This window comes from Temnothorax nylanderi, unplaced genomic scaffold (genome assembly GCF_030848795.1).
Source record: "Temnothorax nylanderi isolate EJ_2023f unplaced genomic scaffold, tnyl_v1.0 TNYL_tig0538_pilon, whole genome shotgun sequence".
Taxonomy (NCBI): Eukaryota; Metazoa; Arthropoda; class Insecta; order Hymenoptera; family Formicidae; genus Temnothorax; species Temnothorax nylanderi.
The window spans coordinates 68,350-83,402 of record NW_027249600.1 but is presented as its reverse complement, the minus strand read 5'-3'; the positions used below and the strand labels follow the sequence as shown (position 1 = coordinate 83,402).

The 15,053-nt window shown below is 37.7% G+C and overlaps 6 protein-coding genes across 6 annotated transcripts; 4 read left to right on the top strand and 2 right to left on the bottom strand.

Annotated features, from left to right (window-relative positions):
- Positions 1–498: 498 nt before the first annotated feature.
- Positions 499–1,321, top strand: LOC139783768 (histone H1-like). Its single transcript, XM_071722928.1, has one exon. The coding sequence runs from the start codon at positions 590–592 to the stop codon at positions 1,271–1,273; it is 684 nt and encodes a 227-aa protein (XP_071579029.1). The 5' UTR covers positions 499–589; the 3' UTR covers positions 1,274–1,321.
- A 3,565-nt stretch (positions 1,322–4,886) lies between these two features.
- Positions 4,887–5,518, bottom strand: LOC139783770 (histone H4). The gene has a single exon (XM_071722931.1). It carries the CDS (start codon positions 5,475–5,477, stop codon positions 5,166–5,168), a length of 312 nt encoding a protein of 103 aa, XP_071579032.1. The 5' UTR covers positions 5,478–5,518; the 3' UTR covers positions 4,887–5,165.
- Positions 5,519–5,768: 250 nt separating this feature from the next.
- On the top strand, positions 5,769–9,476 carry LOC139783759 (15-hydroxyprostaglandin dehydrogenase [NAD(+)]-like). The gene is made up of 2 exons (XM_071722910.1): positions 5,769–5,783; positions 8,565–9,476. Exons 1-2 carry the CDS (start codon positions 5,769–5,771, stop codon positions 9,342–9,344), a joined length of 795 nt encoding a protein of 264 aa, XP_071579011.1. The 3' UTR covers positions 9,345–9,476.
- Positions 9,477–10,391: 915 nt separating this feature from the next.
- Positions 10,392–10,853, bottom strand: LOC139783767 (histone H2A-like). Its single transcript, XM_071722927.1, has one exon. The coding sequence runs from the start codon at positions 10,803–10,805 to the stop codon at positions 10,431–10,433; it is 375 nt and encodes a 124-aa protein (XP_071579028.1). The 5' UTR covers positions 10,806–10,853; the 3' UTR covers positions 10,392–10,430.
- Positions 10,854–11,056: 203 nt separating this feature from the next.
- On the top strand, positions 11,057–11,860 carry LOC139783760 (histone H2B). Its single transcript, XM_071722911.1, has one exon. The coding sequence runs from the start codon at positions 11,099–11,101 to the stop codon at positions 11,468–11,470; it is 372 nt and encodes a 123-aa protein (XP_071579012.1). The 5' UTR covers positions 11,057–11,098; the 3' UTR covers positions 11,471–11,860.
- A 459-nt stretch (positions 11,861–12,319) lies between these two features.
- On the top strand, positions 12,320–14,589 carry LOC139783762 (endoplasmic reticulum-Golgi intermediate compartment protein 2). Its single transcript, XM_071722914.1, has 6 exons — positions 12,320–12,507; positions 12,580–12,737; positions 12,863–13,235; positions 13,339–13,589; positions 13,668–13,928; positions 14,004–14,589. The coding sequence occupies exons 2-6, from the start codon at positions 12,635–12,637 to the stop codon at positions 14,189–14,191; spliced, it is 1,176 nt and encodes a 391-aa protein (XP_071579015.1). The 5' UTR covers positions 12,320–12,507; positions 12,580–12,634; the 3' UTR covers positions 14,192–14,589.
- Positions 14,590–15,053: the final 464 nt, after the last annotated feature.

Below are 15,053 nucleotides of genomic sequence, written 5' to 3'. Positions count from 1 at the left end.
GGCCATTTTGTGTCGCGCACCTTACGATCCGCGCGTATCCCGAGAGGCCGCGAATGAAGCATCTTATTTTCGGGATGCAGGTCGATAGCGGGGGGAAATAATCGCACGATTACCCGGGGCCGTTTCGTCGGCACATCTTTCCCGTGGGGTACCATCGAAAATCTCCGGGGAAAAGTCTAGTTTTTATGTTTTTCCATGAGCTACGCTATCGGCGCGAAAATACGTGAGCGAGGAAATTCCGTCGTGGACGCGCGCGGACGCGCGCGGAAACGTTCGGTGCGATCTCGGACGAAACCGCATATACGTGGCTACCCGTCGAGCCATTCCGCGTCTTCCTGACGGTCTTGATCCCGCGGAAATAACGTCGCAAAGTCGAGGTACGTTTACCGCTCCGTCGCTTTCCGCGAAACTAACGGGTCTACATATTGGGTAGGTCTCTCTCCATGGTCCGCGCGTTGGATACTAGAGAGCGCCGAGCGCGAGCTGGCGAACAAACTTTGACTATTCTGCATCCCGTAGGATATAACCGTGACGATCGTTTTAATCGCAAAACGTAACTCTCGTTGAGGAAAATCGGAAGACAATAGACATGGAGGACAAGGTCAGTGGAAACGCGGCCGCCGACGCGGCGGAGAGCAATTCCGCTCCCGCGAAGAAGGCCAGCAAGAGCAAGGCGAAGTCGCAGCAGAAGAAGGTCTCGGCGCGGCCACCGACCTCCGAGATGGTGACTGCGGCCATTAAGGAGCTCAAGGATCGCAAGGGCTCGTCCTTCCAGGCGATCAAGAAGTACATCGTGTCGACCTACAAGGTAGACGGCGAGAAGGTCGCGCCGTTCATCAAGCGTTACCTGAAGACCGCCGTGTCCGCCGGTGCCGTCGTGCAGACCAAGGGCAAGGGCGCCACCGGCTCGTTCAAGCTGTCGACCGACAAGCCGAAGGACAAAGCCAAGGGAAAGGCGCAACGCGCCTCGCTGGTTCACTCGGACACGTGGAAAGCGGGCACCAAGAAGGACGCGCGGGAGAAAACCGCGATTGCGCGGAAACCGGCGGCCGCTGCGAAGAAAACGACCGCCAAGAAGGCCGCGGAAAGCCCGAAGAAGGCAGCTCCCAAGACCACCGCCGCCAAAACCACCGTGAAGAGGGGCAAAGCTGCCGCGGAGCCCAAGTCACCATCGAAGGCTAAGAAAGCCGTCAAGGCACCAGCGGCGAAGACCAAAACGCCCAAGCCGAAGAAAGCCACAGCGAAGACCGTGAAGGCCGCGGCGAAAAAATAATTGGCCTGCGAAGAATATACTCGCTACAGTCATAAATGGCCCTTTTCAGGGCCCAAATCATATTTGACGAGGAACAAAAGTTGGAATATCGCTATTAGTATTTTATATTATCCCTGACCCTGTACTAAAATTTATTTTGAGATAGTAAATATTTTTATTAACGAGTTTGATATATAGTCAATTCAAAGATATTAAATATTAATGTCCATTTTCATCAATGTAAATTAACTTTCAATGTAAATCTCGGTTTATTTACTTTTTGTCCTTTTCTAGTTTCTAAGAATTAGAAAAAGATGAAATGTAATTTTCGCTAGGTTAAACCGAGATTAAAATTAAAATCTACATTGATAGAAATGGACATAAAGCTTGTTAAAGGTTTTATATTGAGTAATATGAGTGAGATTAACATTAAAGATAAGATAATGTGACGTACTTGCTTTTTCTAGTTTCTAGTAAAAGAAATGATACGTTAAACAATTCATCGTTCTCGCTCGTAACTTGCTAAATACGTAAAATGTGTGAAATAAATTACTAAGTAATTTTATTTATTATATAAATATTCTTTTCTTCACACATGAATGTGTCATTAGATTAAATATATTTTAATGTTATAATATAGATTTGCTATTCGAACACATTGCAGTTTGAGAGTAGATGCATAACGTTAAGAATTACTTGCATTATATTCTTATAATGTCAATTTAACATTGATAATTTTTATACAGGATGGCTAGATTGCCTAGTAAAAGTAGTAAATTCTAATATAATCAGCGAAGAATCAAATAGATCTTACATTTTATTTTCTTACTCAAAATTATTTTGTTCGAAAAGTACGCATTCTTAAATAAATTTACAATTTGTTTTGCTTTTAAAATTTTTATTATTTATATATACACACTTATTAACATTTTTTATATTAAAGAGAATTGAAGAATAATTCTCATTGTGATTTATAGAGAAATTATAAATATATCTCTGTAATACATAAATAAAATTATACTTCTGCGTTCTTATTCCATTTAGTTACTGAGTTGGGGAAAATTGATTATGCAATCAATTAGAGAAATTATTATTTAAGATCCAGGCTGGGTCTTAAATAGCAATTTCTCTAATTAATTGTATAATTACATCGGTCCTGTTTCATTTATTATTGTCCATTTACATTATTTTCACACTTGTTCGAAAGATTATTCTCTTTAACCTCAAAATCATGACTATTATAGCCTATAACTGCGTTCCGATATTTACTGCCAGTACTAAAAATCTAGTGTATGCGACGTAAACTATAGATTTTCAGTACTGGCAGTGAATATCGGAATGCAGCCTTATAAGGCATACATTATTTATGATACAATCAAGTTCTGTTGGCGGAGAAACAAGCTGGCATATATTATCGTCCCATTGTCTAAAAGCGACGATGATCTTTTTGGCGAACATTTACTTCTGGTACGCATTCTACACCTCTTTCCAATTCTGCATGATTTCTTCAAGTTCTCAGCCAAGTCCTGCCCATTATTATCGCGCTTTCTCAAGTATATTATACGGAATTGCTCTCGTCTAAGATGTTCCGATGATTCTCGTTCACGTATCGGACGATGAATCCTCCTCACGCGAATAGTTCTTTTTTTTTATTTTTCGATCATTGAGAACACAAATGGTGACGAACCGAAATACGATAGAGATTAATAGAAAACAAAGGATTACAAACTCTTCTGTCTTTCACACGTACTCTGCGTATTTATACGTACTACGTATTTAGGCGTTTCGAAACCAATTGTTCGCACTTTATTAGTACCCTGTAAGGACTCATACACAGTGAGAGGAATAAGGAACAAGGAATTAAACGTAGGGATAATTCAGAGTCGCATCTTTTTTCAAGACACAGCTTCTCTCTTTTTTCAATACACGAAATTAAACATAGAGAGAATACCGTGTCTTGAAAAGAGAGAAGCTGTGTCTTGAAAAAAGATGCGACTACTATGTTTAAGGGCCATTCTACAATACGTCGCAAACGATGGCAGCTGTTACCTAGTTGAAAAGTGTTACTTCCATGTTGCGGTTGTCAAAAGAGAGTTGACGAACTTTTAACTTTTTTGACGACAGTAACTGGCAATCGGCAATCAGAAATAACACTTTTCAACTAGCAGTTGCCATCGTTTGCGACGTATTGTAGAACCAGCCTATAGCCGTATTCATAGTGCAGGAGATTTAGGGCCGTAGGGCCAGTATTGATGGGAGATCGGAGAAATTAGCGTAGTAGTAAAGAAGTCGTGGGGTAGCAGCCTAAGTGCTAGGCGTGTGAACGAAGGATCCCGAGTTCGAGTCCCGGTCGGCTCCGTTAATTTTTCCCGTCGCTTACAATAGTTCTTCCTTGAGGAATAAGGATTCCTTGTTCCTTATTAGTTATTCTACATTTCATTTAACCTTCCTTGATCGATCAAGGAACCTTAAAATTTATGAAGTGCAGAATGAGGAACAAGGAATCCTTACTCAAGGAAGGACTATGAATACGGCTATAATTCCTTGCTCCTTATTCCTCTTATTGTGCATTAGCCCTAACTCTTTAACAACGGTGAAGTTAGGGCTATGAGACACAATACAAAAGTACAGGCAATAGAAACAGGCAGAGAATAGAAATCAGAAATCATGTAAGTATACTTAAATGCAGAATAAACAGTGACACAGGCAATAGACACAGTTTCCGTTCACATTGGAATTTCCAATTTGGAAATTCTGTGCCTATTGCCTGTTGCCAACCAATCATAGCATTCGAATTTTTAAGGTTGTTAATTAACGAATTTTTCTTATTCCCTGTACTTTGTATTGTGTCATAATCTTTACGTTGTCATTGCGCAGGCATACTACATGGTAAAAAAGCTGCGCAGTGTGCAACGACAATATAACAATAACGATATTGTCATTAGAGTTACAGAATAGAGCTACTGGGCAATGTAATGTCACGTATCAATAATCCTGTTCTTTTTAGCTGAACTTGCAGGGTTCATCTTTTCTCTTTTTCTCTTCAACATGAAAAGAAAAAGAGGAAAGATAAACCGTGCATGAAGTTCCAGCTAAAATGAACAAGGCTAAAGTGTTAGGGCGTATTCAGACAAACTTGCGTAGTTGCATAACCATATGCATTAAAAAATCACCGAATTACATTTATATTATAAAAACGCATAAAATGTAATTGGATAATTTTTTTCATGCATACGGTTATGCAGCTATGCAAGCTTGTCTGGATAATGTCTTAACGAGCAGTCGTTAACATTTAAGCTGTGGTCCACTTAACATTACAAATGCTTCGAAGCATTCTTTTTTCAATGAAGAACACTTCAAAGCATTTGTAGCATCAAATGGACTGCAGTCTAGTTGTCGAATGTGCTATGTGAACATGAAACTTACATGCGTCGAATAGATTAGATACAAGCCTTTTAAAACTGTACACACGTGAATGTGAATTTCGATGATTTGTAGGCTAAATATGGGTTATTAGATTGTCTGTGATGTGGCTCGCTGTTATTTAATAGTAGCTAAGTGGTATTTGGGTTGAAGCAACATTCACTTTTTATGAGACTACTACATAAAAATGAATTGAAGATCAAAAGCAAGATGTCAAAACAAGTTTTTTATTTCTTAAACGTTTTAATTGATCTCTATTATTAGTAGCAAAATATCTCGTCAAGAACAAGATTTTAGATGTCAAAACAAGTTTTTTATTTCTCAAATATTTTTAATTGATTTTTATTATTAGTAACGAAATAGCTTATTTATTTTTATACATTATAATTTCCGAATTTATCTATGCTTTGTAGAAAAAATTCCAACGTATGAAAAATTGTTGGCCCTGAAAAGGGCCGTTGTTTTGATTTGTGACGAGTCGTGGATCGCATTAACCGCCGAAACCGTATAGGGTCCTTCCCTGTCGTTTCAAGGCGTAGACAACGTCCATGGCGGTTACTGTCTTCCTCTTGGCGTGTTCGGTGTAAGTAACAGCGTCACGAATGACGTTTTCCAGGAAGACTTTCAGGACACCTCTGGTCTCCTCGTATATCAAGCCAGAAATACGCTTGACACCGCCACGTCTGGCCAATCGGCGAATGGCTGGCTTGGTGATACCTTGGATGTTATCACGCAAAACCTTCCTGTGGCGTTTTGCTCCTCCCTTTCCCAATCCCTTTCCTCCCTTGCCACGACCAGTCATCTTGAATCACTCGTAGTACGATTAGTACAATGCGAACTCCGTGAGAACTCAGCGGAAAATGCTGCCGACTGTCTGGCTGGCCCCCCTTATATAGCTACACCGGCAGACCTCCGCGGTAGCTATCCCCTCCACTGCGCCAACAGCCAATCAACGGCGGCGCCGCCGCAGCACAATAGCTAGTTGCAGTTTTAGAGGTGATAGAGAAGAAGAGAAGTGGAACTTTCTTTAGTTTCTTTCTTCTGCTACTCCAATATCAGAAATTTTCTTGTATTAGGAATTATTATTTGATATATGCAGGTTTGGCAGGTTTGGCTGGTCCTGGATGCTGCAGAAATTTACATCGAATCTAAATTTAAAAAATGCTTTTTTCGAATCATTTTGCTGCTATGATTGAATTTAACATTTACATATCTGTATTGTTTATTAAAATGTACAATAGATTTATAATGTTGAAGAGTAATATGTCTATAATGTCAATAACGTGACTTAATGTATCGAATTAACGTTTCTCTAATAATAGCGTTTTCGATTTGTTGACTCGATCCGACTCGGGTTAGAGTAAAAGTTCGGAAAAATTATAATAAAACATGATAATATGCTATAATAATTCTGAGAATCTTTGATGGAGGTTAAGAAACGCTTTCTGCCGTGATAGTTCAGAGTCATCGAGTCTTTCAAACCGGACTTCCGATTCCGATCTGACCCGAGTCGGGTCGAGTCAACAAATTGAAAACGGCATAAATTGGTATAAATTCTTACGTCAATGATGTTCTATTTAACATATATAGGCTGTATTTCAATATTCACTACCAGGATTGAAAAATTTTTTTACGTCACTATCGTCAAGTCGTAGGATGTTCTGAAAAAAATCATATCGTTTTTTTAAGAAGAGTTGATGATTGATTACTGTAATCATCGCGAAATTTAGATTAACTAGACGGAATCCATATTCTCTCTTGGTGTTTTAATACGACATCCATGTCTACTATACAATCTATTCTATTAACGCACGTACATTATGATTATGAATGATGTTCCAAAGGAAAGATCATAGGCGTCGTAATCGGTATCATGTTTCCTTGTAGATTAAGCCGGAAATTCGTTTCGCCATCAACGCCTTCAACAAATTAATGAACAGTTTTGTTTAATGATATTCTAGATCATGCAAAACCTTTTCCGATTCTTTGTCTCTTTTGTCCTGATCGACCATTCCGAATATCGATTAAAACTTCATTATTATACTTTTCAGTATATATACGTACCCAGACAGCACCATGTTCAAAATCGAGCCACAAGACATTTTACAGACATTTTTAAGACGTCTTATGTCCCCATTTTAGATATGCGTGCTGTCTGGGTAATTACTTCTCTCAAGATTATATGCTTCGGATATTTTTTTATTTTAGTTTTGAGTGTAAAGCCTGTTCTGCTACTTCTACTTCTTCTTCGTACATCGGAGACGGAGGTCGCTTGTCGGATTTTAATAATACGACAGCCATTTTACAATTGAGCGGTATACATTGAGCATAAATAATAATGGATAATGCACCATTAATACTTTATTCCAACTTATTAACTTAAACTTATTGTTAAATTATACACACGAAAATAAAGTACAAAACAAAGATAAGCTCTTGTCGTTAGTTATAAAGGCCGAATCACAGACTTTTACATAGCGCATAATGCATAAGAAAATGGATTGGTTTATTTCCTCATATGCATATGTATATGGACCAATCAATTTTCTTATACTTATGCATTATGCGTTATGCATTATGCAAAATTTTGTGCTTCGGCCTTAAGGGTCCTTTCACACAAAATGACATAACCGCATTTGCATAGGCCATAGCATAAAACCAATGGACCAATGAGCATGTAGCCAAAAGCCTTGACTAAACTTTATGCTAAATGTTTATTGGTCCAGACAGTTTTATGCTACGCATATACGGTTATATCATTTTGTGTGAAATGGCCTTGCCGTAAAGATAGGAGTCATCTTTTGCGATACCGACATTCGTATTGTGCAAATATTGTTTTTAGATCTTCTATCTCGCGATAACGCACCCTGTTATAACGCACTAACAGAAGTTTTCAGCAGAGAAAAATATCCCTGTCTTTCCACCATACAGCCCTGGACCTAGTTCCGTGTGATTTTTTTTGTCTTTCTCAAAGTGAAAAATCTATTAAAAAGTCACGGGATTCTCGATCAGCAGGGTAGCGATCATGTAACTTTTTCCCTAGAGCGGAAACGTGAAAAGTGAAAAGTTTTATGTAACTATCTCTTTCTATTGGTGTTGAATAGAAAGAGATAAACTTTTCACTTTTCACATCCCCAGATCTAAAAGGCAACGCATACGCTGAACACATTCATAGATACGGATTTTTAGGACTGTTTCCAAGAATGGCAAAATCGCTGAGAACGGTGTATATACGTTCCCAGACAGCACGCATGTCTAAAAGACGTCATAAAAATTATTCGTTATATTTTACCGTTAAATTCACTGCAAATTTGAGCCAACTTGGCAACCAATTAAATATCATCGGTAACGATATGGAAATTTTTTTAATATACAAAAGACATTTTACAAACAACGTAATAAAAATTACCAAGCAGATTAATAACTTTTGAAAAATTATTGAAATCTTACTACATATTTTAGTAAAATTAATCAAACATTTTATATTTTATTGTAATAGATCTTTAATATTTTTTATTACGGTAGGTATTAATCAGTATAACTCGCATAAAATTTTCAGGGTAAATTCTAAGAGAAAATTCTCTCTGTGTGTGTGTGTATATATTTAATTTTCTAACTGTATCTTCTTAACATTTGTTTTCCTTGACATTACGAAATTAAATGCTTTTAAAAAAGATTATTTCCGCCAACATATTTACTGACGAATCAGCGAGCGTGGAGGGAGTGATAAATAGGAGATAAGAAATATTATTAAACTGTGTACGCTCTCTGTTTACAGACAGTGCTTATTAGTCAGTCACTAAAGAAGCGCTCCCCTTTTCGTACTTCGCTGAAGTATCTCGCATTTCGTCGAAGGCTTCAATAGATCGGCACAATGTACGACGTACAGAATAAGACTATAATGGTCACTGGAGCAGCTACTGGACTAGGCTACAAGTACGCCGAAATACTGCTTCGCAATAATGCAAAAAGCGTCGCCGTGGTCGACTTGCCGAAGTCGAACGGCCAGAATGCGGCGGCTACGTTGGAGAACGAATTTGGGAAGGGCCGCGTCGTCTTCTTCGCTTGCGACGTGACGAAGGCTGACGATCTGAGGAAGACATTCGAGAAGATCGTCGACGCGTTCAAAGGGCTTGATATTCTTATCAACAACGCTGGTATGTTGAACGATAAATACTGGGAGCAGACAATCGATCTCAATGTCAAGGCGCTAATCAGCGGCTCCATGTTGGCGTTCGACTACATGGGGAAGCATAAAGGCGGCAAAGGCGGCGTGATCGTGAACATCGCGTCTATAGTCGGCTTGTACCCGTCTTACTTTCTGCCGATGTATTCCGCATCGAAACACGCCGTTCTGGGATTCAGCCAAGCTCTGGCGAGCATGCACGATAAAACTGGAGTGCGAATCGTTATTATGTGCCCGGGCGTTACGAAGACCGACTTGGTCACAAACATCGACGATAAAATGTGTGATTCCGTCAAGGCTGTGATAGGTAGCGCCGATGACGATATGGCGGATTATCCGACCCAGACTACCGACTATGTCGCACTTGCGATGCTAGATCTCATTCAGAAGGGTAAAAACGGAGCGGTTTGGGTTAGCGAAGGTGCTCAACCGCCATACGCCGTAGACTTCACCCATTACTCCAAGCGTTCTCTGCCCGTATAAAGTTGATACTTAAATACTTGATAACTTGCTTTATGTTGTTTTACTTTGTTTAAATTTACACGATGGCTATCAAATCAATTATGTGTATGAAATTATATCAAACTTAAAATAAATAATGACATTATGACCGAATTTATCATATTCACGATAATTAATTAATATTAATAAAAAATCTTTCCACTTCTTATCCTGAAATTTAGTCTTAAAGTCTTAAGGATTCTACATAAAATTATCACTGACAATGCAGGTAAAGTTCTAGAAATAAAAACATATTTCAAGAGATTAAAGAAATTCTTTCAAAATATATTAATGTTTAGCAATCAATTAAATCGTTTTGAATAAGACATAAAATAATTTTAATAATCTTCTTTAATTCACTTCCTCTTTTAACAATTGCTTTGTGGTGATATTTTATAATTTTTCCTCTCCATTACAAAACATTTTAAATTCATTAAAGTTTGCAAGTCGAAAAATGCACTTGAAAAATAAGATTTATGGCTTAAAGATAACTTTACGCTTTCAAAATGCAAAGTAATGAAAATTATATTTTAATTTACATAAAATATATTATACGAGTATTTGTTTAGTTATCTCAGAAGTTCTGTTCATTCTTTTTACAACAGTAATGCGTTTCGTGTTTCGTATCAATGTAAATATAAAAAGAAAAAATAACTAATTGCATCAGCCTAAAAAATTCTTAAATATAATTTACAGCAAGTATTTGATATTTCAGTGTGTGCAATTTCAAGATTCAAACAAATAGTAGGTATGCTACATGCATGTTCATAAATGACATATTTTATTTTGTACAACTTTAGTGTGTATAATTTTATATCTTTCACATTTATAATCATAATTTTTAGCATTATATAGCAGTTACAAATAAAAAATTAAATAAATATTATGAAGATATATTTTTAATATACTAGTTTACGTCAATTGATTATAGATGCATGAATATTAAATAAAGGTAGTAGGTATATAAAATAGTAGTATATGAAAATAGTATTGCGCAAACGGGATATTCATCGTATATGAAAAAATTGGTGGCCCTAAAAAGGGCCGTTTGTGATTGCTGTGTTGTAGTTAAGCCTTCTTCTCGGTTTTCTTGGGCAGCAAGACCGCTTGAATATTTGGCAGTACGCCACCCTGAGCAATGGTAACGCCTGAGAGCAGCTTGTTCAACTCCTCGTCATTGCGAATGGCCAGTTGTAAGTGCCTGGGGATGATCCTGGTCTTTTTGTTGTCGCGAGCGGCGTTACCCGCCAACTCCAACACTTCCGCAGCTAAGTACTCCATCACGGCGGCCAGGTAAACCGGGGCGCCGGCGCCGACACGCTCGGCGTAATTTCCCTTTCGCAGAAGTCTATGAATACGACCGACGGGGAATTGCAGTCCAGCACGATTGGAGCGGGACTTCGCCTTTCCCTTAGCTTTTCCACCTTTGCCACGGCCAGACATGGTTGCGATCAGTGAACTCGGAAACTCTGCAGAACGTAGTTAAGCGTATGATAGCTTGGCTCGTTGTGTTCTTTTCTGGCGTCGCGCTGGGCTATTTATACTGTGTCGCGACGGCTGCGCGCGACCAATGGGGAGCCGCGCGCGTAACGATTGGCTGCGGCGCGCCTCGCGATTGGTGCGGCGCCACCGTCGTCCCATCGTATATAAAGTTCGCGTCGGGCCAGGATCCGTCACTTTTCGAAGTTCCGTCTTAGCGATCGTTTGTACGGCGCTCTACGAAATCCTGAAGCATCATGCCACCGAAGGCGAGCGGCAAAGCTGTGAAGAAGGCCGGTAAGGCCCAAAAGAACATCAGCAAGACCGACAAGAAGAAGAAGCGCAAGAGGAAGGAGAGCTACGCTATCTACATCTACAAAGTACTGAAGCAAGTACACCCGGATACCGGAATCTCCAGCAAGGCTATGAGCATAATGAATAGCTTTGTCAACGATGTTTTCGAGCGCATCGCCGCCGAGGCGTCGCGTTTGGCTCACTATAACAAACGCTCGACGATCACTTCCCGGGAGATTCAGACCGCTGTCCGGCTCTTGCTGCCTGGAGAACTGGCCAAGCACGCCGTGAGTGAAGGCACCAAGGCTGTCACCAAGTACACCAGCTCCAAGTGAAGCGTTCCTCTCCAGATCAACGGCCCTTGTCAGGGCCACAAATTTCTTCATACGATTGGCATTCTCACGGTTCCAATATTGCAATATTTTCGAAATATAACAATTTACGTGTATTCCTATTTACGAAATTATAAGATTAACTTTTGTATCGTGGAAGAGGTAATGAAATGAACTTTTGCACGGTTCATCTTTCCTCTTTTCTTTTCACGTTACTTTGGAGAGAAAAAGAGAAGAGGTGAAACTGTGCAAAAAGTCGAGCTAAAAAGGACAGGCTATAACGGTCATCTTGTTTGTAATTCTATACATTATTTAATTTTCGCGTATCGAACTCGTCAACGTAAACTCATATGTAAACTAATTTAAAAATATAAAAATACAATTTAGAAACAATTGTGGTAAAAGTTGTACATTTGTGTCTAGCCTGGGGACTCCCATTCTTTTTTGTTAAGAAGACCATTAATTTTTGTAATGACAGGGAATTGTGTGGGTAAGTTTCAATTTTGAAAATTATATAACAATATCTTTATTTTTAAATTCTTATATTATGACGTCGAAATTTCTTGGGCCGGATAGATGGAACTTCACGAGAGCCAAATCCATTGGCCGTAGGTCGTTAGCCTATCCGCTTTGGAAAAGAAAATGATTTAAATATTGAGATTTCGAGTCATAAGGCTGTCCGAGATGTTTTATGTAAAATATATAAAATATTCTTTAACACTTTTAAATATATGCGTTAGCTTATAGCTATATATTTAAATAATTGTATGCAATCGCGATACAAGTGCAAGTATATCGTGGCGCCATCTTTCTGTATGCAAAATAATCGCTGCTGCAGCCTGCAATATCTTTAGTGGCTTTGGCATTGGAGTCCCGTATGTATCGTATTTCTTGTAGACGAGACATGTCAAGATCCTACATAATAGTTAATACCCACGTGTCAAAATATGTATAAAGTGTTAATTACTACGCTGTACTACGCTCTTTTATTTAACTAAGATTTAGATGCGTGGTGAATATGGTGATAAATAGTGCTAAAGGTAAATACCGGACCAGCCGGACCTGTACTTAACTCTGGATTTGTTTCTAAACACATTAAATGCTTGTTATAGGTTAGTCGTAATATTGTTAAATAATTTATTGAATATCTGTGCGTGAGTTGTAAAAATGTTGAGGCGACGACATGTCAATGTTAAAACAGTCAAGGAACTGGACGCGTTCCCGAAAGTTCCTGAGTTGTATGTTGACAAAACTGCGGTTGGGGGAACATGTGAGTTTAACAGATTATTAGTACAATATTTATATTAAAATAATGTTTAATATGTATATGTTGTACTTATCCATGCTCCTGTCTGCTCATCCTGACCGATTATTAATAATCTGGTTTTGTTTCAGTTTCTATTTTTACAATTCTCATTATCGCATATTTAGTAATAGCTGAAACGAGCTATTATCTTGACAGCAGATTGCAATTCAAATTCGAGCCAGACACCGAAATCGATGCAAAACTGCAAATCAATATTGACGTAACGGTGGCAATGCCGTGCGGTCGTATCGGTGCTGATGTTTTAGACTCTACGAATCAGCATATGATAGATTTTGATTCTTTGAAGGAAGAGGATACATGGTGGGAATTAACGTCAGAACAAAGGGCACATTTTGAAGCTTTGAAGCATATGAATTCATATTTGAGAGAGGAGTATCATGCCATTCATGAATTGCTTTGGAAATCCAATCAGGTTACTCTTTACAGCGAGATGCCAAAGCGGTATGTGCAAACTACCATTTATTTACGATTCTACGATATTTGTTGAAAAGTGTGCAGATATGCATTAGTTGCTTGCGCATACATAACCTCTTATACCGTTTAGATCATACGAACCGGATTACGCACCAAATGCCTGTCGTGTTCATGGTAGTCTGAATGTCAATAAAGTGGCGGGCAACTTTCATATAACTGCGGGTAAATCGTTGTCTGTGCCACATGGCCATATACATATTTCTGCATTTATGACAGATCGGGATTATAACTTTACTCACAGAATCAACAGATTTTCTTTTGGCGGACCTAGTCCAGGCATTGTGCATCCCCTTGAAGGCGATGAGAAGATCGCAGACAACAGTAAGTTTGCTTTTTATCATTAGATACTAGGAACAAGTTGGCATAATTTTTCACATATTTAATGGATGTTTCTTTCAGATATGATGCTTTATCAGTATTTCGTCGAGGTTGTCCCTACAGATATCAGAACATTATTAAGCACTTCTAAGACATACCAATATAGTGTCAAAGATCATCAGAGACCAATCGATCATCATAAAGGATCTCATGGAATACCTGGAATTTTTTTCAAGTACGACATGAGCGCACTTAAGATCAAAGTGACTCAGGAACGCGATACAATTTTTCAGTTTTTAGTGAAATTGTGTGCTACTGTTGGTGGTATTTTTGTTACAAGCGGTAAGTACTTGCAAACAATCAGTTTTTCTGTAAATAATAATACAAAGAGTTATACTGAATTACCTAAATTTGCAGGATTGATTAAGAATGTTGTACAAAGCTTCTGGTATATTGTAAGCTGCAAATTTTTAAATTTGGAGAAGAAAGCAGATAATTATGGATTATCTGTCCCATCACATTCCACAAATTATCGGCCTCCTAATACTATAAATTTACTTGATATTACAGCGCCTCAAAGTATTGATATCATGCAGCCTCAATAAAATTTTATATTATGTTTTATTATACAGAAGTTCATACTTATAGCGTGAATCTGTGAATATATCGTAATATGAATATATGAGTAATATTTATGATAAGAAGTGATTAAATAATAATTAATGACACATTGATACATTTAATGATACAAGCCTTTATTATATGTGAATATAAATATACAATTGTTCTAAGAATGTGTATAAACAGTTGTTACAAGAATGTGCTTAACATACGAAATTGCAATTATGGGTGTACTTATGGCGTGCGCATTGTATTTAAATATTTAATCATGGATATGTATACGCGTATCTTTGATGGCATAATAGCCACAGTTTTGCGTTCATATTATAGATGGTTGAAAGAGAATTTATATATACAATAAATAAAGCTTTTAAAATTGCAATGCTTCGAATTTCAATTTATGTAATTTTTTTCCAATTTTTAATATTGTAAAACTAAATTTTTGTTAATTATTAAAAGAATTTAGTGTGATTATAAGTAATTGATAAAGGTATTATATCAGTAATGAAATTATCTGTTGTCAGTAAGGGCATGACATGACATACTTTATCGACTATAGGCAACACTGGTCGCCTGTCTGTTATCTTGTTGAAACTATTTTTTATAAATAAATAATTTTGATTAAATATAATTTATTTGAGAAAGTAAGACAGAGATAGGTAAAATTTGTTTTTTTTTACGAGCCTGCAATATAATTATATTATAAAATATAAATATATTATCTATATAAGTATTTTCTAGATATTGATTCTAATCTTGATGTTTTATTAATTATGATATAACACTCATTGCAATTATTATATATATTATTGTGTTATCATTGTGGCTTTACTTTTTATTTATTTT

What these genes read in the sequence shown, in the direction of transcription:
- LOC139783768 (XM_071722928.1), top strand. Translation starts at nt 590, where the DNA reads ATGGAGGACAAGGTCAGTGGAAACGCGGCCGCCGACGCGGCGGAGAGC.
- LOC139783770 (XM_071722931.1), bottom strand. Translation starts at nt 5,477, where the DNA reads ATGACTGGTCGTGGCAAGGGAGGAAAGGGATTGGGAAAGGGAGGAGCA.
- LOC139783767 (XM_071722927.1), bottom strand. Translation starts at nt 10,805, where the DNA reads ATGTCTGGCCGTGGCAAAGGTGGAAAAGCTAAGGGAAAGGCGAAGTCC.
- LOC139783760 (XM_071722911.1), top strand. Translation starts at nt 11,099, where the DNA reads ATGCCACCGAAGGCGAGCGGCAAAGCTGTGAAGAAGGCCGGTAAGGCC.
- LOC139783762 (XM_071722914.1), top strand. Translation starts at nt 12,635, where the DNA reads ATGTTGAGGCGACGACATGTCAATGTTAAAACAGTCAAGGAACTGGAC. An exon ending in TGAGAAGATCGCAGACAACA is followed by an intron (nt 13,590 to 13,667) that starts GTAAGTTTGCTT and finishes TGTTTCTTTCAG; the next exon opens with ATATGATGCTTTATCAGTAT. An exon ending in TGGTATTTTTGTTACAAGCG is followed by an intron (nt 13,929 to 14,003) that starts GTAAGTACTTGC and finishes CTAAATTTGCAG; the next exon opens with GATTGATTAAGAATGTTGTA.